Genomic DNA, 27,925 nt, shown 5'->3' on the forward strand with positions numbered 1-27,925 from the left:
AGGGGGGGGGGTTCCGCAGAGCCCAAGAGGCGCCCGCACCCCCGTGACGGAGCGGGGCGGGCGGGGCAGAAGCGATCCCCTCCCGGTGGCCCCGCCGCTTGGTACGGCCCGCCGGGAGCGCGCAGCGGCTGCCGGGCAGGGGGCGGCCCCGCGGCTGCGCGGGAGCGAGCACGGGCGGGGGGAGCGCTGGGCGCTCGGTGCAGGTGGAGCTTCGAGAGGCATACAGCAAGTGTGGTGTTTTGTGGTTTTTTTTGAAAGAAAACACAAAGGATGCTTTTTAATTAAAGGGGATGGAACGCTTAATATTTAAGAAAAGGTATTTTATTAGAGCTGTTATCATAAATTGGTTCCTTTAGGCTTTCCCTATTTAACACCACGTTGGTAGCGTCTTTGATAACGCATATTTGTTTTGCCCAGCACTTCCTTGAAAGATGGATGTTTCTGGGAATCCTGAGGAATAGGTAACCTAACCTTTTTTTGTTTGTTTTTTTTGTTTTGTTTTTTTTTGTTCTGATACAGCACAAACACTTCCTTTTTCCCCACTACCTCCTTGGTGTAATCGGCACCGTACCCGGACGTTTGTTAAAGCAGCGTGGAATTCTGCCACTCTGTGGTCCGCAACAAGCTGCTATACGAGACCTGCACATTCCAGTCGTGCACTTTGCTCTTCTTTTTGCTTTTTGATGATAAAGTAACTTAAGTCCCCATTTGCTGTTTTCCCTGCAAGAGGTTACAAAGTACAGAACTTTTTTTGTCACGATACCTGACCTTCCTGCAGCAGGCATTTTTCTTCCTCAGAAGAAACTTGCTCCACCCAGTTTCCAAACAGTCTTGCATCAATTTCATGCAGCAGGAAATACCTTGCTGTATCTTAACAATACCTTGCTCTACAACTTCCAACATTTTTCTTAGTTTCCTACAAGATCTCTAAGAGTATTCCATCACAGAGAGGAAAACATTTTGTGACAGAGAGATGGAGAGGTACTGAGCTTGTCAGGATATCCCATGCAAGATTTGAGTTAGCTTTATGTGGTACAGCGGCTACTTGCCTGCATGGAGGCTGGGCTTTGCTCTTCTACTCCAAGTAGTACAAAGCAGCTGCTACCACGTACGCTTGAGAAATAATGGTGTAATTCAACTCTGATCGATTACAGTCAGTTCAGGGGAAGAAGCAGTCATCCCCATAGCAAGGAGAGGCTCAGAACCAACATGTAGGAAGAACTGGAAGCTAGGCTAACAGATCTTAAAGACTCTTCAGTTTCATATTCCTGAGACTTCAGGCGTTCACTGCCACCTCCCATTTGGGGCTGCTGAGGTCTTTGACCAACTAACGTAGAAAACCACTCAGGGCAGGCCCTTTCCTGACCTTAACCTCCACACAGCCCTCTCAAAACACCACATCCCCTACAGCTAATACCCCAGAGTTGTAACATTCCATTTGCTGAAGAAGAATTCGAGCAGGAACCCACAGCCCTCCGAACCCTGAGGGAAGCCAGGCCCCTCACGCCGCCGTGGCCCCGCCGCACGAAGCCACAAGATGGCGGCGGGCGGCGTCACATGGCGGCGGCGCCCAGCGCGCCTGCGCAGCACCTCCCCGGGAGGGAGGCGACAAGATGGCGGAAGCGGAGTGAGCGGCTGGGCCGAGGCGAGTCTCCCGGCGGGACGCGCGGAGGAGGAGGGGGAGCGGCAGCGGCAGGGCCCGGCCAGGCCGCGGCGGGGCGGGGCGCGGAGGCGGGGACCGGCGCCCTGACAGCGCCCCGGCCGCGGGCGGCTGCGGTGGGCCGGCCCCGCTAGGGTGCGGGAGCCTCCTCTGCCCCCCTCACGCCCCTTTCTCCCCGGGGCTGGGGGCGGAGGAGCGCTGAGGGGCCGCCGCTCGGGGCTGGGGGAGGCCCCGGCCTTGGCTCCGGGGGCTGTCGGCTCTCGGGGCCCGGTCTGAGGCGGGCGAGGGGCCCTGCCCGCCCGGCAGCGTCGGGGTCCCTCAGCGCCGCGGGGCGGGGGCTGCGTTCGCGCGGAGCGTGGCTCTCAAAAACCCGTGTTTTGGCTGAAAAATAACGTCCGAACCCCGTGTAACTGTTGGGGCGGCGTGTTGGGGTGTGTGTGTGTTTGGGATTTATGCAGAAATCCACCTAGGGGTTAGGCTTGTGGGAATTTTTTATTTTTCTGTGTCTTGTGCGCGTAGGAGTTCTGATGGGAGGTGATGAACGGACTGAGTAAATAAATGGTGTAAACACTTAAATACCAATTTCTAAATACCAATTACGGTTGCAGAGTGTCAGTAGTGTTTGCTTTTACTGTGTCACTACAAAAAATCAAAGTTTCTCAAACATGACTAGCGACTGTGCATGTGCATGCGCATGCACGGTATGTACTGTGCTGGTAATCCAACATTACTGGTGTAAAACGGCAGATTTTTCTGACCTTACTTTGGATTTTTATTTTGACCAAAACTGTTCTTCAAGTCTCAGAGCAGCAAGAACAAAAACCTAAATATTTGCATCATGCACGGTATAATTTGAAACTATGTGGTGTCTAATACTGTCTCTGTTTGAATAAATGCTTCTTTTAAATACAGTTTTCTGTTGTGTTTTATATATTGAGTCCACTTTTGAACATATAGCAGTTATTCAAAGTCAGAGTTCATGCGTTTTCTAAAACTCACCCATCAGAGAGGTGCTTTTGAGGTGATATTGCTGCCAGGCAATGTCACAGTACAGCCCCTGTTCGCTTACCAAGTTTATTTGCACTGTAAGGTAGGAGTTCTGCTTTTCTGATGTTGAGTAGTTAACGAAAATTTTAGAAGACTATTTTTAATAGTATCTGAGACCTGTATTTTATAACTAAATGTGGTCTAGTTAAATATGCAGTGTTGCCCTGATCTCCTTTTATGATGCTGTAAAGACAGATTTAAATTCTGTAGTGGTTTTCATACTTTCTGTTATAAAAGATCCATCTATCCATCTGCCAAATTGTTAATGGATTCGGGGTCATCTTGCTAAAAAATAACCCTCATTTTATGTATTTCCTCTTTTCCTTTAAACAACCGGCTTTTCGCTCCAAGTGACGAAAGGTTTTCTAACAAGTGTCATCTGCTGAAGCACCTTCCCGTGCTCTCAGCCAACAGAGGGCACGGTATTTCTGCGTGTCAGTGCTGCCTGCTGCAACTCGTCGCTCTTTATGTTGCGATAAGACCTGAGGGGTGGCAAGTAAGCCTCGTGCATCGTCTCTAATTGATTCGGGGTCAGATGTGCTAGAGGAGGGCTGGAGATGCACGTCAGTGCCAGGCCATGCTGATCAAAAAATTTTGAAAACGAGGCACTTAGCTAAAGAATTATCAACTAGCACTGAATTATCGACTTCTGATTCAGCTAGTGCAGTGAGATACGTTGCATATCTCACTGATAAGTCTTAAATGTGGCTAAGAACTAAGAAAATTAAACATCCAATCTTATTTTTCTTAGGCTAATTTAAACAGTTGCATAACTGCTCAAACAAGCTAGACAAGTTTTGAGGTGTAAATATTTTGATGTGCATTTAATGCTCTCTGGAGGAAACTTTTTTCAAGGTACTTTTCATTAGCAGTGCGTGAAATTAACATAAAGTGATTGTAGAAGTGATGCTGTTTTCATTGTAACTGAAGTGGTTAACGCATCAATGTTAACTTGTGCTCTCCTTTAGGTAGATAAATGGCATTATAATACACAACAGATCTGTATTTTTAACAATAAAGCCATACTTTTTCTTCATTTCTGATGAAGTAGGATCTGTGCTTTGAAAGCAAGCTTTATTGCCACAACTTGTCTTTGATGGCAAAAGGTAGGAGATATCAACACAATGATGGGTACAAAGTCCCTAGGGACCGTGTACCTATTAAAGTTTATGTATTCCAAGTAATCAGGACCTATGGCATCGTGTGCAGCACAAGTCAGCCTGAACATTTTTTTTTTTCTGGGTAGAGGATACTTTTTTTTTTAAGTTCTCTACTTGCAAAGTAGTCGTGTTTTCAGAGGGGAAGGTAGCAGGTTGGCAGCACTGCATTCTGCTTTCAGCAGCGTGAGCTGAAACTCCTTATTATGTTCCTGTTTGATGCAGCACCCAGTGGGCATTTTGCTGGGGACTTGGCAGTGCTGCTTTTTTTTTTCTAGTACATTGCAGCTCTCTAAATGATCATTTTTCTGAATCCTTCCCTATTGTAAGAAGGAAATATTTCTCCCCACCCGCTTTTTTAAAGCATCCTTTGAAAAGCAATAAACAGCAACTATGTTCTCTGTTAATCATAATACTAAAACTGAAAAGGAAAAGATAAACAACGCTCATATGTTGAGAAACAGGTTTCATTGCAGTTTTAATGACAATGTTTTTGGAGAGAGATTATACTCTGCAGCAGAAGGAAGTCTTGTGAGGCTAGGAAAAAATCACTGGAGATTCTTTTAGGTATTTTTTTCCATAACTGTGGCTGTATTTGGGGAGGCATTGCTGTAGAAAGTAAAAGCATTTTCTCTACAGCTTTTCATTCTTTTTCCAAATAGAACATGTCGCCAGTGATGTTTGGCTAGAAAATGTTTTGCTGAATGTGCAGAGCGGTCAGCCAGTGGCTCCTGCGCTGTGTCATGGGGAAGAGGGATGCGGCAGTATTCCTGTGCAGCCTGCGGGAAGTTCTGCATACATTCCTAAATTGCCACCTATTGCTACCCTTGATGCATCTTAGAAGTTCATAACCACATCTGTCTACAAATCACATCGAGTAATAGCAAATGTTACGAACCTATCCATTTGCAAGCTGTCCATTATTGTATCTCAGAGAAGCTTAGGTTTTCTCCTTTAAAATCCATATGTGCTGCTCTTCGCTTTGTGAACCGCTTTCGTTTCAACTTCAATCCCGCCAGGCTGGACGAACACTGCACAGCTATGGAGAATGAACCAAACACAACGACGTGTTCTGCATCTACGACTACTATCACTACCACCTCCACTTCCCGGACCCCGCTCCCGCAGATATCTGTCTACAGTGGCTCTGACAGGCATGCCGTCCAGGTACCGGGCCATCAGATGCTATTTCCCGTCCTGTACAATGCTCCCAAATACGTGCGTCGTACAATACACAAAATTAACTTTCCATTCTTAATCGCTGTCTTCTTTCTCAATATCTGACTTACTGATTTTCATAAGATACTGTTCATAGTATAGATGTCAGACCACTTAAGAATAGTGCAGTGTGCAGGCCTGCCTTCCAAATAATGGGAGAGAAATGCTATTGGAAAACTTGATTTTTCACCGTTCCCCAAGGGTATGGATTATTAGCATAAAATTTTACAAAGTAACACAAAAAGCTGTTCACTTGACCACCACTGACTAGAGGGATCCAGAGGTGTCTTTATGTGTGTGACTGCTTCTTGGATCCATCCCCATTTTGCTGTTCTTTAAATAAGATTACCAGGAAGTTTGTACAGCCCGCTCTGTTGGGTTTGATAATTGAGTCTCGTGTGCTGTCCTGATCTTTCCAAAAAAATAGAATATCACATAGGATACGATGATGAGAGCCTAAGAGACTTGGATGTAGCGTTATGAAAAATGCTGTACCTATATTTGGTAACTCTGTTGAGAAAAGTGGTGGTGGAGCAAGTTCAGTATTATACAGTTGGTGTGAAACGGATGTGTTTGGTTTTATTTCCTTGTAAAGGTAAACTTCAGCATCGTGTCAGTATGGTGTGTGCTTTGTAATTGTGATTAACTACCTACTGATTCATCACAGGTTATTCAGCAGGCCTTGCATCGTCCTCCTAGCTCAGCTGCTCAGTACCTCCAGCAGATGTATGCAGCCCAACAGCAGCATCTAATGCTGCAGACTGCTGCTTTGCAGCAGCAGCACTTAAGCAGTACCCAATTTCAGAGTCTGGCAACTGTACCACAGGTGAGAGCGAAGATTGCTGAAAAATAGTGGTTTACTACTTTCTGGAGTAAGACTAGAGTTCTAGAGCATTGTCAAACATAACAGCTTAAGTGCCTGAGCTTTCAATGTCTCACAATGATTCGCTGTTATATTTTAATGACTTTGTTCTTTTAAATTGTATCTTCCTCCAAAATGTTTGGAGGATTTTGTTATAGATGCTCCAGTCGGCGTTACAGATGCTCCAATAGGCGTCCATTCCACGCTTAACTGCATACATTATAATGCATCATGTAAATCATCAAACAGGAAAAAATGTATATATTAAAAATAGACTACTTCAATCTTCATCCCATGAATTTTTCTGAAAGTTGATGGGGAAACAAACGAATAGCCACGCATCTTAGTGAAATCAAATTCAGGTAGTCAACATCTGGCATTTTAGTGTGTTTTGCCACACGTCTGGCTGCATTATAAATAATGGCAACGTTCAATTTTAACTCCAGCTGCAGCAATGTAGGAAGTAAATGACAATGCTGTGTTTCGTTTCTGAAGCAAAGCTTTTAACGTGAAAGGAACACCGGAGTAGACCCGTTGTGAAAACTTAAGCAGTGGAAAGACTTCCTTTGACCTCAGTTGACTGTGGATTGAGAGTACTGTCTTGCAGGGATAGGTGGCAGTTAATATTTTTATATGTGGAAATGCTAAAACAGAGTTAAAAACTTCAGGGCTAGATACAGCTGTTTGTTGTCAGAACTAGGATGGACTCTTCTATGCTCCTGGCTTCTACTTCTGTACCTTTTCCATTAGATCATGGTAACATATTGACTTATTTTTTTGTGACGGATTTGTGCCTGTACTGTTACTGAGATAGAGCGAAGAGAATCAGGCTGGGCAAGTCTAAGAAGTTCTGTCCTGCAGTCTGTTAATATATACATCTAAATCACTGTCCCTGTATTCATCTGAAGGTCTGGAGTAGCGTAGTGGTATAGACATTCTATGTGCATACATAAACTGTCATTCTAGGGGAAGTGAGGATGTTCCTCGCAGCGTTTATAAAGTTTGTTTTAATTTTAGATGCTTCTAAATGTAATAAAAATTACAATGTGAGTTTTAATAATGACAGTTTGAATGATGTCACGTTCTAAGTTCTGAGCACCATAGGTGATGAGTTCATTAGGTAGTTCCATCATTAACAGTTTGATGGGCTTCACCTGTGATAGTTATTGTTCAGGTCTTGATCTTCGAGAGTCTGAGTGCCTGAAAGCTGCAAGGAATTCAAGGCATTTGACACCTTGCAGATTCCAGTTCAGAGCTTGGAGTGCACTTTGAAATCTAATTCCCCTGAGTCAAGCAGTTTTGCTGCTAACTCGGAGAGAGGGTAATGTTAGAGAGGGGTGTTTTTGATGGTTTATGCAATAATGTGAACATCGCTTAAACACTTTCTGATTTCGGTATTTGACGCATATTCTTGCTATCTAGGCAAGCCTGTCAGGTGGGAGGCAATGTACTTCCCCCACTGGGAGTGTCACTCAGCAGTCAAGCATGTCGCAGACCTCGGTACGTAATCAAACAAAGCCCTGCATCCATTCTCAACCCCTGTTGGTTATAATAATAACTATCTGGCAAAACAGAAAAGATTTTAAATTTGTGTGGTTAAAAGGAATATTAGAGAAGCACTAAATGGAAGTATGATGACTGTAGCAAGCGTTGGCTACGCTTCCAGTGTCGTCCTCTCATCCCGATGCATGGTGCTAGCTACTAGAGTTGCAGGCTGGCGTTGGAGGCTTCCCTGGTCCCAGCCCACTCTTGGTGCTCTGAGGGGCAGTCGCTCACTTTGTGGGCACTAGTGACTGTTCAGACCACTGCAGGAATCACTCTCTGAGCTTTCATCTCTTACATGATTTCTTACTGGATTTTTCACATTAGTTTCTTTATTCAGGGCACTGTTGTAGTTCAAAACCATAACTCTGTGTACCAGTGATTAAGGAGCACCGAATCTAAAGAATCCAAGTCATTGCTCACTTATGTATGTGAAACTGGTTAAATTGTTCATAGCTTTCATTCTTTTATCATCTTTTATCATGCGTCTTTTATGCACTTTAAATTACTTTATCCATATCCTAAGCATGTGCTCAGGTTTCAGTTGTTAGCGGCTCTGTGTTCAGTTCATGCTGCGTTTCCTTAAACGACATCTTCAGATACGTAATTTGCACAGCCTTCTATGTACACTTCTACAGTTGTCTTCAGTAGGACTTTGTTAGTCCTACAGACATCCTGCTTATTAATCATGCCCTCAAGCTGTTCATGGCTTCAGTGCATAGCTTCAATGATTTAACTGTTTGGTTTTTTTTAAGCTTTCATAGCACTGCTTTGGCTTACAGTCGTTAGAAGTAAAATCATTCATTTATTATTAAATTTAGGAGGGAAGGTTTTCAAATATGCCTGATGTTAAACTAACAGAATAATTGGGCTTGGATTTTCAAGAAAATCTCAAAGTGATGTAAAAGAGCTGGGCACTTAACTCTGTTGAATGTGTTAGTAAAAACAAAAAACAACCAGCTTTTGCTTGAGCAGATGCTAAAAAAGAATTTTTCCAGGAGCATTTAATATGAAATTGTAGAAAACTTTAGTCTCAGACCATTTTTAAGTGTGCATATGAGGAATCAGAGTCAAAGTATGGCAGCACAAACAGGCACCTTGGTCAAGTTTCATAACGAGCATCTCAGAAGTTGTCAGTCATGTCAGATAATACAAGCATGTAAAGATACTTAAGTATTAAAATTCAAACATTTTTCTTAAAATATGACAAGCTCATGCTACGTGTTATGTAAATATGTATTTCTATGAGATGTATTTTTTCAGACTTCGTAACATCGTTGTTTATATTCGTTAATGCTTATTGCTGTGTACTGCTAAATATTGCTTGTAGTTTGAGAATTAAAATACACAGTCTTGCCAGAATCTAGTTTCGTGATGTTTGGCTCAATACATTTTTGATATCTTTACAGTTCAGAGGTTTCTACTGATCCTGCCATTTTTGTGAAAGGCTTTCTGGCTTTAGACCCTAGGATGATTGAATTTCCATGACAGAAGCAATATTTTTGTTTCCTTAGATTAACCTCTCCACCTCTCCTACACCTGCACAGATAATAAGCCGTTCACAGACCTCCAACACCACCAGCAGCAGTATTACCCAACAGACTATGTTGCTGGGGAGCACCTCGCCAACCCTGAGTGCAAGCCAGGCTCAAATGTACCTACGAGCTCAAATGGTAAGTTTGGATTTTTGTTGTTGCTGTTGTTTTTTGTTCCCTCAAATTTTACTGTTCCAGTTCTTATTTATGTTATTTCTAGAATTTATAAGAATTTTTCTTTAGTTTCAGGTAGATTTGAGAATTTAGTTACTAATCTTTGCATACATATCTCTGAAACGCTTAGATGTCAGAGGAGTAAAAGGATTGCTGTAGCTTAGTTCTGTCAAAATTTGTTCAGATGTTTTTAGCCTGGTCGTTTGTTAAATTGATCAAGCATGGGAAAAAAAGAGCATGTCTTATCTGGCTATGTAAAAGGACATATTAGAGTTTATGTTCAGGGTAGGTTTTTTCCAATGCATTGGTAACATTCAGAGCTCAGACTCTTCAGGAAAATTTGATTGCATTTAGTTAAGATTGTTCTTTAGGTTACTGTCTCTAGAATACGCATTAAATATGTAGCTTTCATTCTCCTTAGATTCACATGAAACTCATCAGGTTCTTCCCAATTCCTATTAATATGGCATTTCCATTTCTTAATGGGCAACTTTGAAAAATCTGTATAGTGATTTTATTTTATTTAGTTTAATACTCTGTGTAGTGAGTCTTGTATGAATTTATCCTTACAGGCTGTGTGGGATTTCATAGGAATTACTGAAGTTATGCGTGAATGCTCAGGTTGCGATCAGTGCTTGGTGGAGGCCAAAGATATTTCCATGGCCCGTGGGAGTTCATGACTAGAGCTTTCTGAAATGTTATGTACAAGTACATGAAACAGGAAGAATCACTGTTATGCTACACCAAGAGTCAGAGGTCTGTGACTGCAGTGATGTATAAAATTAGATGCAGGCACGAGTTCTTGCAGGAACTGCACCTGTGAAGCGTGTTTATGAAAGTTTTTTCTTTGTTCTTTTTCTGAGATTTTTTTCTTAGGCTTGCCCAGCAATGGTGTTATGCGATGTTGAGCTTTTTCTTTGGTGGCTCTTATCCTACATGGTTATTGAAAAAGCAGTATGAATTCAAGATAAGGGTTTAAAGATCAAACACCATCAATTTGTCAGTAAAAGGATTTCCTGAGTCTTTGGTTTGTAAGCAAACCTAAATGCTGAAATCACCTAGTACTAATTAACAGAAAGTTAGGAATTCATCATGTCACTGCCTTTCAATATGTGTTATCAAATTAGTGGTGGAAGCAATATGGGATGAGGTTGCTGTTTTTTATAGTAGCAATCTGTCTCAATGACATGGATTTTTGGATACGGTTTTCATATCTATTCACACTAAGTTTTTGTCCAGACTCTTTACATCAAATTTCTTGCTTATTTCAATAACTGCCTTACATCCCAGTTTTGAGAGAAACTTACTCTGTTAGTTTCTGTTTAGGATGATAGTGCAAGATCATTTTTCTCTTCTTGGTAGCATGTCAAACCTCTTTCAATCTTTCAGTGTTTCTATCTAACATGTCAAAATTAATGCTTTTCCTTCCTTGTCAAGGACTTTCTGTAAAAAGGTCAATTCTCATCTGTAGTTAGTCCATACCAATAGACTCATCACCAGCTTGATTCACTTCTGGCTAAGTAACTGCATGTTTTCTTCCTAGCTGCTCCTTGCAGTTGACATGTCTTTAGAAGTAAGGGAAAGTGACTAATGATCTCTCTTCAAAGCCTTCCATAAGACTTGTCTTTGCTATACTGTCACTGAGGAAATCAATGACAATTAGGCATGCCAGTATACTGAAATTAGTAATTGGTGGTTGTGCGATGTCTGTTCTTGCAATGAAACTTAATTAGCGTAGTTAAAGTTGATATAACAGCCCTGTTTGTTAAGTAACACTTGGACAGATAACACTTGGACTGGAAGGTACTCCAAGTTTTCTCTCTTTACAATATTGTAGAAATTGGCCAACTCTTCTTTGCCTTTGTTTCACTCATTTGTAACATTGGAGGGAAAGCCATTTTTAAAATGCTTGTGTGAAAGCTAATGTGTGTGTGTGTGTGTGTAATATCTGTTTCTGAATATGTAGAACAAATATTTTACATGATTTTAAATTATCTTTTCATTTTATTTACTTAAACTACTGCAGTAAATTGTTACTAGAATAAGTTGCTCTAAAAGTAAAAAAAAGAGAAGCTGTACATCACTGCATGTAACTTATATATCACTCTATAAAAGTAAAATGTTGCCTTATTTTTTTTTACGTATTTTTCAATGTTTCAGTCTGTTACCTGATATTTTTTTCTTGCTTAACAGCTAATTTTTACTCCTGCTACCACTGTGGCTGCTGTCCAGTCTGACATTCCTGTTGTCTCATCATCTTCCTCATCTTCCTGTCAGTCTGCAGCTACTCAGGTGAGCTTGTGTCCAGCAGAGTGTGCCAAAACTGAGAAATAAGGAAACTTTGTGCTTAAGTTTTACTTATAAAAATTGGTTATGGGTACTGTTTCTGTACATCTTTAGTGTTTTCTGTTTACCATCGTCACACATTTAGAGGCGATCATGTTATATGTAAAATTGGGGTCCTGGATATGACACTTCAGCTCTTCATAATTCTCTCTCATCTTTATTACCTTGAATAACTTCACGTTATCAGCTGAAGTGGTGTTGTCATTTCACTGAAACATGAAATTTGTATATGATCTGGAAAAACATATGGAACAGCACAGATCTCTACAGAATGTTAGTCACCATCTCCTGCTGTGAAAAGCAAACATTTGTCCAACACATTTATGCTCTCATGAAAGACCTTCCCTTCTATTTTAGGGATTTCTTTAAAAGACTCTGCTAATGGACTTTGTTTTGAAACTTTTTGGAAATCCAAGTAAATTATACCAGTTGAATGTTCTTTGTGCTTGTGTTTGCGGATCCCTTCAGAAGATTCCAATAGATCTGTGAGCCACTAACTGCTTTACAAAAGTCATATTGCTTGTTGTAGGGTACGTCTGGTGCTCTGTTATAATTTCTAGTACTCTAGCAATTGGAGGTACCAGATTTACTATTTTTACTTCTACAGATCTTCCTGAACCACTTCTGAAAAATCTGCATTGTGCTAGTTGCACCTTCCAGTTCTCTTGTGCCAAGTTTGGAAAAAGGTTTCCTTCTGTAGTCACTCTTTTAACATTTCATTCTTGAGGTCATTTAGAACTCTTAAGGTGGATAAAGCCCAATCTTGGTAATTTGTTACTCCATTTATAGCATAACCAGTTTATTTTTAAAAGATAAGTGTGTTTGGCAGAACTTTGCAGCTAAAATGAATAACCTAGAAAATAAAAAAATAAAAAACTTGAGAGTAGTTGCACTAGTTTTAGATACGCTTTCGTTGTATTCCTTAATTAATCAATTCATTAAACACAGGAATAAAAAATTGCCTTGTCGTAGGCATGGACAAGGCTCGCAGTGATAAGCAAAAGGTTAACATCCCCCAAAGCTATTGAATTTAGTTTTTAGTCAGCCTTCCACATCTAACTTTTTGGCCTTCAGACAGAGAAAAAAAATTACAGACACAAAAGCTGCAAGGTAACGTGTTACCATGTCACTGCTGAATCGTGAGGAAGAGTGCCCCTTTGTTACACAAGAAGCTTTGTCAGTGAGCAGCATGAGAAAACAAATTCCTCATTTTACCTGCTGTAGTTCTAAACTCGTTCCATATCACCTGCTGAGTACCATTAATTTCATGCTGCTGGTTTAAAGATATCCGAGTAAAATTCAGGGTGAAGGGGGAAAGACTTCACCTTTGAGATACAGCGAAAAAGTGAAGAAATGCAAACGTCTATTCCCACCTCTTCATTCTCTTCATTGCACAATTTGGTACATTATGTGGGTAGGGAGGACTCTGAAAACATGTCCAGAAGCTGGTAGCTCTGTCCTTACTGGGGGCATTGTCCCTGTATCTTGCTGATAGCTGCCTTCCCAGTCTGATCTAATTTACCTTTATTCTAGTACTTTCAGTAAATGAGCAATTAGGTCTTTTATCTTCTGCTGCAGCACTTTTTTTTTTTTTTTTTAAAGGATTGTAGCGGACCAAGTATTTTTTTATAGGTGATACTGCCTAGCTAGCATAACAGCTTTGGGAATTCAGTGCAGTGCTGTGTCAGGAAAATTGGTTGTATTGTTCTCGTTATTGCAACAGGGTGTTAAAATGGGCAGTTAGCTAGGTCAAATTTATATGAGGGAGAACAGGAGCTGGCATTTATTCCCTGGTTGGCAAGCCTTTCTTAGCATGTTGGGCTCTTTTTTTTTCTTTTTTTTTTTTTTAACCTTCTCTTTCCCTTTTTTATGAACGTTCAGCAGACCAAATGACATGCTGGGAGAATGAGTTTAACGGGAACCTTGATTATACCGTAGGCTGGACTGTGAGACCTGGGCTTTTATATATTACAGAGTCCTGATAAAAGGTCATGGTAAAGCCTTCCTACTGTTGCTTCCAAAATCTAAGTTGACCTTTTGCTTCCCACACTGAATAGATTGATCTTAACTGCAAAAACAAAGTCAGAGTCTGACAGCAGAGTGCTTGTGGCACTCTGGGGGTTCTCCATGACTGGGTTTATTAGGTCAGATATGATATCCTTCATATGTTTCAGAAGCATCCCCTTCAAAAACACAAGCTGGAATGGAAATCATCTTTTGGACTTCAATGGTCTTCAGGAGTGAAAATGTTAAATTTGGAGCATCTTGATTAGTGTAAGCCAGTAGGCTCTCACAAACTCCAGAATAATCTCATTCCAGTTGTTTTATTTGCTCAGACATCTGCTTATTCATAGACTTTTCTCCCGTTCTGCAACAGCTAGGATTGCAATAAATGCATCATGCATGCCAACTAGGAAACAAATACTGTTGTTTTCAGAACAGGATTTGAGCACACCCTGTGGTAACACACTGAACAGTGAGACGTAAAATGTCAACTAGTTCATTACACAAGCACTAACTGGAATGAATAAATAATAAATAAATAAATAAATAATCAAAAAGTGGATGGCAATAAGTAGTCCTCTTTTTTTTTTCATGTAAAGTATGGCATACATTAGTGCTCTGCAAGGGTAGTCTTTGTCCTTGAAATAAAATTTTAGCTCAGCATGTAGGACTGGTAAGCTGGGGTCAAGATGTACAGAAACTGGCTGCGTTATAACACACATCAGTGAAAATCACTGCCTAATACGCATTTCAGAAGGCTTATATTTTGTTTTATTATTAGAGCTGTGGTGAAAAGGTATATTAATATTGCTATAGAAATAAGGTACACTCAGGTGTATTAAGACACAAGTAATATACAGCACATTCTTGTCACTACCACTACCCGAGCTCTGGTTTATTTTAGTCCCTGCAAACATACTTACCACTGTATTTTGGTAGTGTCTGCATAAAAATAAAGTTGCATTTGCTTAAGATGTGTTCTGTCATTCACTTTGAATTTACTATAAAAGGGAGAAAAAATACAAGTTTTAATTCAAATTAGTGTAATGAACAATTATCCTTTATTTTTTAAACTTCAATAAGGAAAAAAGACTGCTGTATTTATCACTGAAGTACCTCAAGATCACTGTTTTTCTGTATATTTGGTGGCTTTAAGGTACTTGGATATGGAGACTTTTAACTTCTCAGATATTTTGATAAGGTGGGATGAGAAGTATAACATAAAATAAGTAGAGTTAATGTTGTCTGTTTTTGTCTGGATGTCTGTCATAAATGTTTTTATGTATTTGTTTACATTTTACTGATTTCCCAGGTTCAAAACTTGACATTGCGCAGCCAGAAGTTGGGTGTGTTGTCAAGTTCGCAGAACGGCCCACCAAAGAGCAGCAGCCAGCCTCAGTCGTTGTCTCTGTGCGCTAATAAACCTGTAACCAGTACCAAGGGCAGCCAACCAGATCCCTCGGAGAGCAATAGAAAAGGTGATAGCCCAACTCCAGAGTGTCGGAGTACGCCAGTCACACGGACATCAAGCATACATCAGTTAATAACACCAGGTAGGATGAAAATGAAGCTATAACATATTTTAAAGTAATTTGTATATTATAGTTCTCTCAGGGTCCATTGCTCACTGACCAGGATCTTTTAGATCTTCCACGTGAAGACTTTAATGTTTAATACTAAATTTACTTATTTGCTGATATTTGACATTACACAGGATTTTGATTTAGCAGAGTGATACAGCATTGTTCTGAAATAACAATGCAAACACAATGTAGCAATTGCAATATACAGGTGAATCCCAGTACAAACATAATTCTTGTTACTGGTCACTGTGTATGCTCACTGTCATGACATGTCATTTCCAAGCAGCCTGTTGCTGTCTCCAAAGTCCATTTTGTTGGTTATATTTCGTTGTGATCAGAATGATTTTTTTTTATATTAAGTAATTTTAAAAATCCATAGGTAAGTGTTCCAGAATCTTAGTATTTTGTATTAAGTGATAGATCAAGAGAAGCATGCAGTTGGTTAGATATGCATTTACATTGCGTGCAATGCATTTGCTTTTTAGCGTCTTAATTTTGAAAGAGTAATGGTTATCTAGACAATTGGTCTCAATTCTGGGGATTTAGCTTGGCTTAATGGCAGCTTTTAAAGAAAGAATAAGATGTGCTTGAGTTATTGAGCCCTAATGCTCTTGGAACTTGTTTCTGGAAGGAATAAAGTCCGTCTTTACTAGCAGAATAAGTAATAAAAAAGGCAAATCATTTCTCAAGTAGAAAAGGGAAAGCAAGAAGAGGCTTGCACATGGAGCAAAATATGTGTCTGCATACACTCAAACGCTCTAAGGAATTACTAGTGAGTCACTGGTTCACTTAAAGGTGATGTGATATCTCTGGAAGTTGCACTATTTTTAGATTCATACCTTTCAGTTTGTGCTTTCACATTCAGGCAAATACTTCAAATGCTTTTGCTTCATACTGAACTCCTGCTGTTTTGTTTGGAGTCTCTTATGTTATCTAAAATTTAACTTAGCAGTTAGGAACAAATCCTGTTGTGACATGCTTATTTCTTCCATTCCAGTCTCTTTCAAAGCAAAGGTTAAATCCATTTGAAGCTGCATGAAATTCTTAAATAAAAGAGAAGGCTGGATCAGCAGTGATCTTAGAACTACCACCAAAAAGATGTGCAGATAATGTTATATATGTATATGTATTTTCTGTATATGTACGATGCGTGGCTATGTTAATTTATTCATTGCTGCATTTGCTTTGGAAATTGGTATATTCCTATAAATTCTTTTTGTGCACTATATGCTGTTAAAGTGTTTCTAAATGTGGATCCAAAGGGTTGAAAAAGTTGTGATGGGCTTACTTTAAAGTAAAAACTTCCGTTCTTTCATTATTTCTATAATGTCCTCTGGACCTAAGGAAATAATTGCTAATTGTCACTTTTTTTTCCCTCCCTTCACAGCTTCATATTCTCCATTGCAACCTCATTCTCTGGTAAAACATCAGCAGATCCCACTTCATTCACCACCTCCAAAGATTTCGCATCATCAGCTGATACTGCAACAGCAGCAGCAAGTCCAGCCGATTGCACTTCAGACTCCTTCTGGTCAGGAGCCCCCTCCGTCACAGCACTGTCTGCCACTCCCAAGCCACGGTCTTCCTCCGGGTCCCAGCAGCGTCCAGTCTCATTGCTCACCTATTCACATCCATCCTCCACCTCTAACGTTATCTCCCACTCCATCCCAGTCAGCTCAGCAGTCAGTAGTGGTCTCCCCTCCACCTTCTCACTCCCCTAGCCAGTCGCCCACGATAATTATTCATCCTCAAGCACTTATCCAGTCACAGGCAAACTCCCTCGTGCCAACAGCTCTTCAGCCTGAGCAGGGCACTCCTCAGCAAACTGCTACCAACCCAGTTCGACCAATTGCACAGCCACTTAATCTTCCGCCGCATCTCCCACTTCCACCCTCCCCTGCTGTACATATAGGATCAGTAGATCAGCCCAGCTTGGTTTCCTCGGGCCAACAGATAGTGTCCTCCACACCACACCAGCAATATTCAGCCTTGCAGTCCACACCTATCCCTCTTGCAGCTCCTCCACAGCTGTCAACATCTTCGACCCAGATTCAACAACTGCCCTTGCAGTCTGTGCAGTCGTTACAAGTGCAGCCTGAAATTCTATCCCAGGGCCAGGTTTTGGTTCAAAACACTTTGGTTTCTGAGGAAGAACTTCCTGCTGCAGAAGCTTTGGTCCAGCTGCCATTTCAAACGCTTCCACCACCTCAGACTGTTGCAGTAAATCTTCAAGTGCAGCCGTCAGTACCAATTGAAACTCCGGTGGTAAGTGCTCAGAAACCTTCTTCTAATTTTAGGATTAAACTGAGAGTGAAAAATCCTTTCTTTGATGTCATCTGTGACCACGCAGAGCAAAGTCAAACAACCTATGAAAATACCTGTTTTCCAAAACCATTCTAGTTGTGAAAGCTGGCCTTAGAGAGACAGGTGCCAGAGGTGGGTGAATACAGCGAGATGTTTGAAAGTTATATTTTGGGGTACCAGTCTGTCAAAACAAATCATCTTGCTGTCTTTGCAGAACTCTTTTTTTCTTAATAGAGCAGTGCTGATTGCAGAAATGTTCAAAAGGGATTTAAAATCAGAAATTTTTGCTATACACCTCATGAATAGAGAGCCCAGTTCTTTGGCACATAGTACTCATTCAAGCTAAATTTCACTGTGTATAGTGAAGAAGATAGGGAAACCTAAATGCTGGACATGTCTTCCCGTTAAATTATGCCACTCATGAACTGGGGACTCCACTGTACTTGGAAAGTACTTCAAATATAGCTTTGCTTTTCCTTTGTTACGGGGACATGGGACAGTCAGGCCAATGAAATATTGCAGTCCTTCATCCTTGACTTCTCTAAAGAATCTGGTCTACCAAGAGATTAAGGAAGGTGGTGTGCACTGTATTTTTAAATCATGTTGAGGTAATGATAATCCCAGTTCTCTGATACTTCATGTAAAAATTGGGCAAAATAATAGAACTCAGTTATACTTTTGAGAAGGTAATGTTTTACATCCTGATCTGCTAAACTAGCTGTCAGTTATTAATGTAAATTTACTTTCGGAATTTTTAGGAAAATACCTTCTAACCTTTTCAATAATGCTTTTGATAGTCTTGGCATTTACTCCCGAAGAACTCAGTTTGATTACACTGCTGTATAAGATAGAAAACAATTTGCAGACTTAAATTATAAAGCTTGCATTTTTGCACAAGTCTTTAAATGGCTACAAGGGTATGTGTAAATTAAAATACAGCAAACTATAAAGATCTGGCCTTGAAAAAGTCAAGTTCTCTGGTCTGTTTGATAGGACTATGCCTCTTAAAATTCTGCTGTTTTTAACAAAATAACTTTGTTCTCAAATGTCATCTTGATGTCTCCAGAATTAATTGTTTTGTATGCAGTTGAAAACTATTATTTTATTAGATTAACATATCTTAACTCTTCAACTGGTAATTTGTTTAAAAAAAAAAAAGCGCAACTGTTTTTATATGACTCTTTTAAAGTATTATGATAGACTGGAAATCACTAAACCAATAGTTTGCTGAATGCAGATTTACCAGGTGGAGAATGTATGTGAAGAAGAGATGCCTGAGGAATCTGATTGTGTCAATATGGTTAGGACACCGACACCGCCGACTTTGTCCCCACCAGCCATAACCTTGGGGAATGGAGAGGCACTTAATTCAGAAGAGCCTTTGTCAGGTGAGAACAGATGTAAAATTAAAGTAGCTTCTCTGCTTAGGAACTACCTAGTGATGTTTTAAAGCAAAAATGTCTGATTTTCATCTTTTTTATACTTTTAGATTATAATTTTTAAAGTAAAACTGTATAAAGTATGCTAGAAACCTTTGTGATAGAATGAATTATTCAGTCCCAAAGGCGTAACTTACATATGTATTTGGATAATATAGTACAAAAATAGCTTTTCAGCTCTTTAGCGTATACTTTTATAATACGAAAATCTTAACAGGAGTATCAATCTCGAGGTACTCTTTAAGTGACAGCTGTTTGATGTGAGCAAAATATGCTGGTTGATTTGGTGTGGAGCTTGATTTCACAGAATCAGGATCAACAATTAGAAGGAGCTGTCAGAATAGTTGCTTACATGGTATGACTCTTCTGTGCATCATTTTTTGATATGCACAGTAAGGAGCAGTTGTAATGCAAAAGCTACCAATGAACATTTTTCCGGAGAATTGTAAAAGATACACCTGCCTATATCAATGTTTGTGCTGTAAATTAATGCAACTTCCCCTGATGTGCTGAATGTACAAATTTCTGCTGAAGCTACAAAGACAGGATGCTTCACAGATCAGTTATGAATGTTCAGCTTGTTCTGTGCTGATCCTTTCCTGGAATAAATGAGAAAGAGAAGAGGACAAAATAGTCTTTTTTTACTTTGTAAATAAAACATGGTAACTGATGTTTGGATCAGATAGGATGTTTACTAGAGCTAAAAGCCAACGCTGTCCAAAATCAAGTACAAGATGCAGATTCCTGTGTAGGTTATGAGCTTGCCTGTATTTCCAAAGTATTTTTCAGAAAATTGGGTTTTCAGCAGAAAGTTGTGTCTATGGCACTGTATATTCACATGTGTGTATATACACACATGTATGTCTGTGTAATAATGAATGTATGTAACATCTTTGAGAACACCAGGAGGTACAACCTTTCCAAATTCAGGTTCTTATACCCAGCTTTCTATACCTACAGCTGATATTGTGTATATTTGTGACTTTAACGATTAGCAAGGCTCAGAGCAACCCTGAAAATGTTTTCTCTTTAAAAATGGCTCAGCAACTTTGTTTTGAGAATCACATGTTTGAATAGAGTGGTTTCTGGTTTTGTCTTGTGGATTTGAGATCTGTATAGGAAGTCACTTTTTTCAAATGTTTTCTCATGGCCATCTATGGTTATAGTTAATCAGTACTTAGTAAAGGAAAATGATGCTTACTTGAGAGCTGTTTGGTTGTAGACTAGTCTGTCAAGGAAAATCATTTGGTTTTGAAGGTAAAGTCTATAAACTGTAAAGAAAAGCCTGTGTTACAGGATCATATGTACAAAGCTGGGTGTGTTTGTTTATCATTTCTACTTTCTAGAACTCTGAACGAATGTTTGGACATAAGTCACAAAAATATAACATACTTTATGTTTTTCAGACCATGTGGGAATACCTTCAGTGACATCATCAGTCAGTGCCTCAGTAATTAAATCTCCATCTGATCCTTCGCATGCTTCTATTCCACCACCACCTCTTTTGCTTCCAGCAGCAACAACAAGGAGTAACAGCACGTCAATGCCCAATAGCATTCCTAGTCTAGAAAATAAACCTCCACAGGCTATCGTTAAACCACAAATCCTGACCCACGTTATTGAAGGCTTTGTGATTCAGGAAGGGTTGGAGCCATTCCCTGTAAGTGTAAAAGTTACCTTGAATTTTTTGCTACTAATTCTTAAAACAAACCATTCTTAAAGATGATGCTATTAGCTAATAGCTAATAATAAGAATTCAAGGTCATTAAACCTTGAATACATTTCCAGATGTTGGGGTTGACCTTTTTTCCGTGTTTGGTAACCTATTTCTTACAGCACTTCAGTATACTTATTTATTCTGAATTTGTGCTGCTGTTTGGCTTGCCAGTGTCACTGGATGACAAGGTACTAAATGAAACAGAGACACAGTAGAGTAGGCAGGCTATCCAGAGGTAACAACAGTTATTTTAGGCTAACATTTGCACTAACTTTGTTTTACACTTGTCTCTTAGATACCTCAGTTTAAGCGATAATTTAAACCTCTGCGATGAGTCTTTGTATATTAGTAGTACTTTCATGTTAAAAACTTTGTTGTTTAAAGCACCAGCAGCCCCCTTACTGAGCTTTGTGTGATTAGTCACAAATACTGTTTTCAGTCATTCACTCTTCAGTTAACCATTGTTACTTTGCTTTTATTGCAATAGGTAAGTCGTTCATCTTTGCTGGTAGAACAGCCTGCAGAAAAAAGATTGCTAGTGGAGGGTCAAATCATGAGTGTTATGTGTGTTGAATCAGACTTGCAGAATACAAAACATGCAGACAACTCATCGGACACAGAGATAGAGGATATGATTGCAGAAGGTTTGTAGTTTTTGTTTAAATATCAATTTTTTCCTTCTGGTCTGTATGTATTACAGAATCCCATCCTGTCTGTACATCTGGAATCTTCCTCCAGTCTTTACACCATCTCTAACAGATACTGTTTTCAAATGTTTGTAACTAGCTATGCGTAGTGACAGAAATTGCTGTGGGTGCACACAAATGTCAAGAAACTGTGTACTGTCCTGCTTAGAGTACAGTGGTCTCTAACACAACTCATGAGCTAAAAACATCAAACTTCCCCACGCAGTAACAGAAGCACTCATCATCATGTTGTGTTTGTTTTGTGGTTTTTTTAGAACCTGGAAATCAAGTATGTTAGGTGTGTTAGGTTGCAATAGTCATTTTCTCTTTAGTTTGTTACAGTAGATCTTAGTTCAGTTTTGTTTTCAGAAGAATTCCCTAAGAACCTTTCAGTAATAACACCGTGCTGTTTCTCAGATGTCAAACAGCTTGTCTGTTGTTTCATGCAATTATTCAAACATTCATGCTTTTGTTTTCAGTTATCATTCCTGGAAGCTGGTATTAGGCTTATGTTCGCAATTGGCAACTACTCATTAGACAAGCTAGGAAATATCCAGTATTGGGAGGCAGCCTGCATAGGCAGAAGTCAATCAAAGGAGATTTTCTGATGCTAAACTGAGATATAGATTGCATTTATACGGTAGAAACACCTAAAATGCAGAAGAGAAGGCCTTTACCATCAATTTTTGCTTTCATCTGTAGTCACTTTATTCCATGTGGCCTGGTTTGTGCATTTTTTTAATAGAAAGAATGATTTATTTGAATTATGGATCTCTAGTCTGTATTTAACTTCATTTGCAAGGTTGGTCTGGTTTGGTAGGCTTCCAACTTCCAGTTTCTACTTCATGCGTGATACCAACTGAAGTTGGCGACTTGCAACGTGGTCAGTCTGACACTACCTTAGTTTTTGTTGACTTCAGTTATGCCTTTGAATCCTGATACATCAGATATGTTATTCAAATAACTATTTCAGCCTGTTTAACTTCGTCGCATTAGTGCTTTTTTATTTATCACCTTGTTAGCACACTAGTTAGTGAGGTAATATCACTATAACAATTTTAAAATTCATAGCTAAAACCTCTTAATTAAACCTTGATACGTGTTTGTGTTAGCTGGCATTAGAGCTTAACAAAGAGTTTTGAACAAAAAGCTAGTCTGCAATATTTGCAATTAGTTGTGTAAAATTAAAAATATGAATGCAGAAGATGAATAGCAAGAAGCAAAGTTTATGAAACCGATTCAGGTAAATAAGAAATATGGAAGGAATGGATGTTTGTTTAGCTCACTGATTTTTTAAATAAATGTTTTGTCCGTGATTGCAGCCATGTGGCATGCAGTTCTTTTGCTTATGTGAATGAACACAGAATGTTACACTTCGGTTTGTGCCAGTTTTGCTCCTAATGATGTATTTCACAGATGGTGCATGGGGATAAGTTTGGGTGTTTTGTTTTGTTTTTTTAATGCCAAAAGGCAAGTTGGTTTGCAGAGATGGTAGCGTTCTTCTAAATTATGTACAAACTATCCTGTACCCACAAAATTCTCTTCCAGCAGAATAGGGTGTAGACATTCAGCACGTGACATATGCTGCCTTGTTACCTTGTACTGCCTCCTGGGCTTTCCTACATCTTTCACTGATGCTTCTCTCAGCTGTTTTTTGAGTTCTTCATGGGGAACAGGAAAAGCGCTTCCTATCTCACCAATATCATAAAAAAATACTGCGTAACAATAGACTTCAAATTGGTAGACGCTACAATCCTTTTCTTTTTATATGCATGCTATCTTTCTAATAGATAAGTTCCAATGTCTTATTTGCTTCCGCAAGTTCTCCTTTTGGTTGTAGGTGTTGCTTATTCAAAGAAAGTATTTTTAACTTTAATGCATTATTTCATTACAGGAGAGCTTGAATTTGGACCATAAAGTGCCCAGTTCTCTTAACAAACTCTTTATAAGCAATTTGTAGAGACTGTAACTATTTTTTTAGTTGATTGCTATATTTGAAGGCATACCTGCTCGTGGATGGTTTGAAATGTAACAAAACAGCTGACATAGTTCCATGAATAATTTAATCCATGGTTCAGTTCACTCAAGTTCTTTTGCATGGAGAGTAAAATCTATGATTTTCTTAGTTTGGCATAATTTTCTCTTAATCAAAATATTTCTTGACATGTATTAAATACTTGAAAGTCTTCTACCTGCCTGCTTAAGAGATGAGAAACTTGAACACATTTTTTTCATTGAAACTAACCTCTTTGTACCTCACTCCTTCCTCTAGAGGGACTGGATGAAATTGAAAATGATCTTCTGAAGTGTGAATTTTGTGGGAAAATGGGATATTCTAACAAGTTTCTGCGGTCAAAACGATTCTGCTCTACATCCTGTGCCAAAAGGTACTCTCCTCTAGTTATTGCATAGTGTTATCTGATTAATGGAGTAGCCCCCAAATACTGTCTGATGTTGAAAAATAAAGAAGCAGTGAAAAATGTTTGCCTTCTGTGCAAATTTGCAGACTATGTGGGTACAAAGGACTATGGTAGATAGATTTATTTCAAGACAGACCTCCAGTTATATTATAGAACTCTTTCAGAGGATGACATGAATGCTGTTGGGCTTAGAGGAATGCTGATGGGTATCCATTAAAAGTTCGAAAGTGTTTGGAAAGTGGTGTAGAGGTCTGTGGGCCACAAATCACTACATATATTTGACTATTCTTATTGTCTTCCCCTTGCAAAAAAAAAATAAAAATCATGATTTGCATAGAGCAGAATAGAAGTAGTTAAACCATAAATTTAGTGTTTTCTAAAGCTTCTCCTTCCTTGAAAATAACATGCGCTGCTCTTTGCTTGGCAAAGGAAAATGCTGATTTCTGTTTCTCTTTGGGTTTAGTACACTTTTTTATTTTGTTTCGGTTTAGAGGAACAAGTCATAATCAACACCTGAATGTAAAATCTTCCATCGTTACAGCTGGAAGATTGATATTTAATCCCAAATGTTTTAGAAATAGGGAGCAGTTGTATGGGAAATAGTTTTTAGCTGCCACTTAGTTGTGTTTTTTTTTTCTCATCAGTGTACCTTGAGACCCCCTTTCTCTTATGTCTCCTGCTTTTTTCATCCCCAGCCTGAGACATTCCCACTTTAAGTAGTGGGAATGTATATGTTTTATTTGGTAGTTGTTGGGACACTACTATAGTGAAATAATACTCAGAAGGCAATTGGCCCTTTTTCCTTTGTCCTCCTTTGACTAGGTATCAGCTAGGTAGAGAAAATGGAAGCAAAAGATGTAATATGACATTAAGCTTTTAGAGGATGTTTTAGAGAAGTAGGATTGTAGTATGTGATAAAATCCAAAGCTGTTTTTTTATCATGGAAAATTTTTTAGAGCAGGAAAGGTGGACATCTTCCAGGGATGATCTACATGTACTTGATCTCCCTTCAAGACAAGGGGTTAGAGTACATGGCCTTTGAGATACCTTTCTCTTACATTTGTGACACCTGTTGTTGTCTTTAATTAGGCAGTGTTTCTGTAGACAACAATGTCGTTTTGTTGCTAAGTTGATTGAATTCAGTCCAAAAAGCTATTAGTGCATTATTTGAATATATCTTACTTCTTTAGGCACAGCCTTAGTTGCACTAAGAAATTTGGGCTGTTTACATCAGACAAGACCAATCGTTGGAATCGGAAATCAGATAGCCAAAGTCTTGGGCGACGCGGGCGTCGACCGAGTGGCCCTGATGGGGCGTCACGAGATCATTTTCTTAGACAGGTCTGTGGAATATTTGCTTAAAACTATGGCATTGTTTTGGGAATTACAAATAAAATATAATACTGCAGTGTATTTGTGCGATGTTTTCCAGCTTCCAGTTACTTACCCATCTGCAGAAGAAGATCTGGCTTCTCACGAAGACGCTGTTCCAGCTGCTATGACCACGCGTCTGCGAAGACAGAGTGAAAGAGAGAGGGAACGTGAACTTAGGGAACTAAGAATTAGGAAAATGCCAGAGAGCATTGACTTGTTACCAGTGGTGCAAGCAGACCCATCAGTATGGACTGTTGACGAAGTTTGGGCCTTTATACATTCTTTGCCTGGTATGTAATGTGCGAGAACTTGTTCCACATTTTTAACCGTAAAGCTCTTTGCTTTTTAGCATCACTCTGAGGAGGAGATGGTGTGGTAACAGCACGAGTGTACTTGTTGATAGAGACTGGAATGTGATTTGTTTCCTCTCGCTTGTTCCTTCAGCACAAATCCCATGTTGATAGAACTAGTCCCACTTCTGCTGTTGCACCCCAGCTGATGGAGACTAGAGGTGTTCTTCCCTTCAGTCTGATTTCTCTCAAGAGGTCAGTAGAGAGATCAGACACACTTCTCCTTTACATTTCTCTCTTCACTTCCCTCCTTAGTTACTGCTTATTTAGTAGAAAAAGCAAGAAGGGAGTTCCTTCCAATTATGCAAGTGAAAATTTTGAGAGGCTTAGCATGATATAAATCACTAAAACAGAATAACCTGGTTTCTTCTATAAAGCTAAATTTTGTTTTACGTAGCTTTGCACAGTAACTGAAATAGAGAACTCCATATATAGATTACATACTCTTAGGTTAGAAGACACAGCAAAGGTAGTACCTGAGTCTGTTTGCAGAAAAACATCTTTTCTCCTTGTTTACACACCTTTTCCTTAGCTCAGTGTTCATGCTTGCCTTTATGTCATCTTCAGGTTATTTGACATTTATTTAGTTGTTTGCTATTTCTTGATTATCATAAACTTTAAAGTTTTACTCCCGTCTTTTTCCCAGGGATGCCATTCTATCTAATCAGATATTGTAATTCCTCCAGATAACAAGGCAGGTCTCCATGATAACAGCCATATAAGAATTTGTTGTTTATCCACGTAACTCACATGACTAAACACTGAACCCTGGCTTAGGTTTGTTCCTAGTTTTCTACTCTTTGCTGGAATGCTAAACCATTTTGCTGTGTATCCCATTAGACTAATAACCTGTAAGAAATGTGTCTTTATTGGTGAGTCATATGCATGAGTTTTGCCAGCTGATGTTTTATATAATCAATCAGGCAAAAAATGAATTAGGGATGTTTTACATCAAGGATGACTTTCGTTGATTTACCTTTCTTCTGATGGTTTATAAATTGCAATTAAGTTACATCATCTGCTTCTGGGAACTTCCAGTGATGCCTGTAAAAACAAACAAAGCTTCTTAGATTTAAGACGTGGTCTTTCAAGTTTCTGTATTTTACCTGCGTTGCTGGAATGTGATTATATCACTGCCATTTTGATTTACTGTCTTTATAGACTTGAAGCTTCAGTTAACTGAATAACTTCCGGATCCTAGGATCTGTAAAAGAATAAAGGATAGTTCCCATTCTAAAAAAAATAATACTCCAAGTACCATATAAACAGTTCATTTACAAGTATGACAACAAGTATTGTCCTTAAAATGTGATTTCTACTTTGAAACCATTACTTGTAGAATATGTCCCCAGCTGCTGGATCTGTTTTTTAGTATTTATTCTATAAATGAATTGATCTTTGAATTTAAACAAACTTTGTTATTATGTATTCAATGAAAATTTATTACAGTTACTCATTTCTACCACATTAAGATCTAGTTCCTCATTTATTTATTTTTTTAAGTTCAATAGATAGTTAAAATGATATTCACAACCTGCCAGAATTTTTGTTACATGGCTGCATCCGTATTTTTGGCATTTTTTTTTCTGTTCAATACATTCTCAAACCAGTCTGAAAGAAATACTTTTTCATATGCTGTCAGAATTGAATAATACAAGAAGTAATGACTATAATTGTTTTTTTGTTATGCTGTTTTTCAGTATGTACTTGTGCAGGCCATGCAGACCGTTTGCCATGTTGCAGGAAGCAGTGATTTGTGTCTTCTGTACTTTATAGGCAGTAGGGACAGCTGATTTGATTTACTGTCCTTTTTTTTCAGTCTGTAAGCTAAGATCTAACTGTAGAGTAAAGTGTCCTTGTCAGGCTTTTTCTGAATTCTTCCAGAGTCTTGGAAGAGATGACAACAGCTTAATCTGCAGCAAAGTTGTTCCTCTTTCTTTCTTCAGTTGCCAGGTTAATAGTCTTTTACTCGCCTCACATCCTTTTTTTTTTTTAAAGCTATTGCACAATGGCCAATTGTGAAAGCACTTAAGAATACCCAGATTTGCTTGTATGAGGGAACTGAAATAGATTCAACTTCCATCTTTTGCTTTTCCAAAATGACTTTGAGAAAAGGCTGTGGGTTTTTCATTAAGAAAAGCAAATTCGTAAAGCAAATCCTGGTTAAAGAAAAAGCCTCCAACAATAACTAATAATCTGTTTTCATAGGACCACTGTTGTTGCTAAATATGCACACTTATCTTGTTCTATCAGATTCTTTGTAAGCGCTGTGGTCTGACAGTCACCAAGTTCAGATCTGAAGTCAGACATACGGTGAGGGATATCTTTCACAGAAATTCTTAGTGCTCGGCTTAGGAATCTGTGTGGGTTGTCAGTACATAAATAAGAACCTTTCTAATGATACTAGAGCTGTTAAATCCTACTGAGACTGGTCAGTTGTCCGAAGATTTTTCTTCATGTTACTGGCAGCATTATCTTCATTTTGTAGCCGGAATTGGCTGAACCAT

The 27,925-nt window shown here is 39.2% G+C and overlaps 1 protein-coding gene across 11 annotated transcripts in view; it reads left to right on the plus strand.

Moving 5' to 3' along the window:
• Positions 1–1,011: 1,011 nt before the first annotated feature.
• The window catches only part of PHC3 (polyhomeotic homolog 3), a 37,007-nt gene continuing 10,093 nt past the window's right edge, over positions 1,012–27,925 (plus strand). Inside the window, exons 1-15 of one of the 11 annotated variants that reach the window (XR_010833535.1) lie at positions 1,013–1,645; positions 4,884–5,031; positions 5,750–5,908; positions 7,367–7,444; positions 9,001–9,159; positions 11,389–11,487; positions 14,858–15,098; positions 16,516–17,393; positions 18,670–18,820; positions 20,278–20,531; positions 21,076–21,232; positions 23,547–23,661; positions 24,885–25,035; positions 25,127–25,358; positions 25,513–25,613. Coding sequence is in view for 8 of the 11 variants with exons in the window: in XM_067002399.1 (XP_066858500.1) it covers positions 4,906–5,031; positions 5,750–5,908; positions 7,367–7,444; positions 9,001–9,159; positions 11,389–11,487; positions 14,858–15,098; positions 16,516–17,393; positions 18,670–18,820; positions 20,278–20,531; positions 21,076–21,232; positions 23,547–23,661; positions 24,885–25,035; positions 25,127–25,358 (2,800 nt within the window). In the remaining 3 variants the exon portion in view is untranslated. Of the gene's footprint in view, positions 1,646–4,883; positions 5,032–5,749; positions 5,909–5,943; positions 7,266–7,366; positions 7,445–9,000; positions 9,160–11,388; positions 11,488–14,857; positions 15,099–16,515; positions 17,394–18,669; positions 18,821–20,277; positions 20,532–21,075; positions 21,233–23,546; positions 23,662–24,884; positions 25,036–25,103; positions 25,359–25,512; positions 25,614–27,925 lie in introns of those variants that run through there. The other 10 variants (XR_010833536.1, XM_067002399.1, XM_067002400.1 and 7 more) reach the window with 10 other exon arrangements.

This window comes from Anser cygnoides, chromosome 9 (assembly GCF_040182565.1).
Source record: "Anser cygnoides isolate HZ-2024a breed goose chromosome 9, Taihu_goose_T2T_genome, whole genome shotgun sequence".
Lineage (NCBI taxonomy): Eukaryota > Metazoa > Chordata > Aves > Anseriformes > Anatidae > Anser > Anser cygnoides.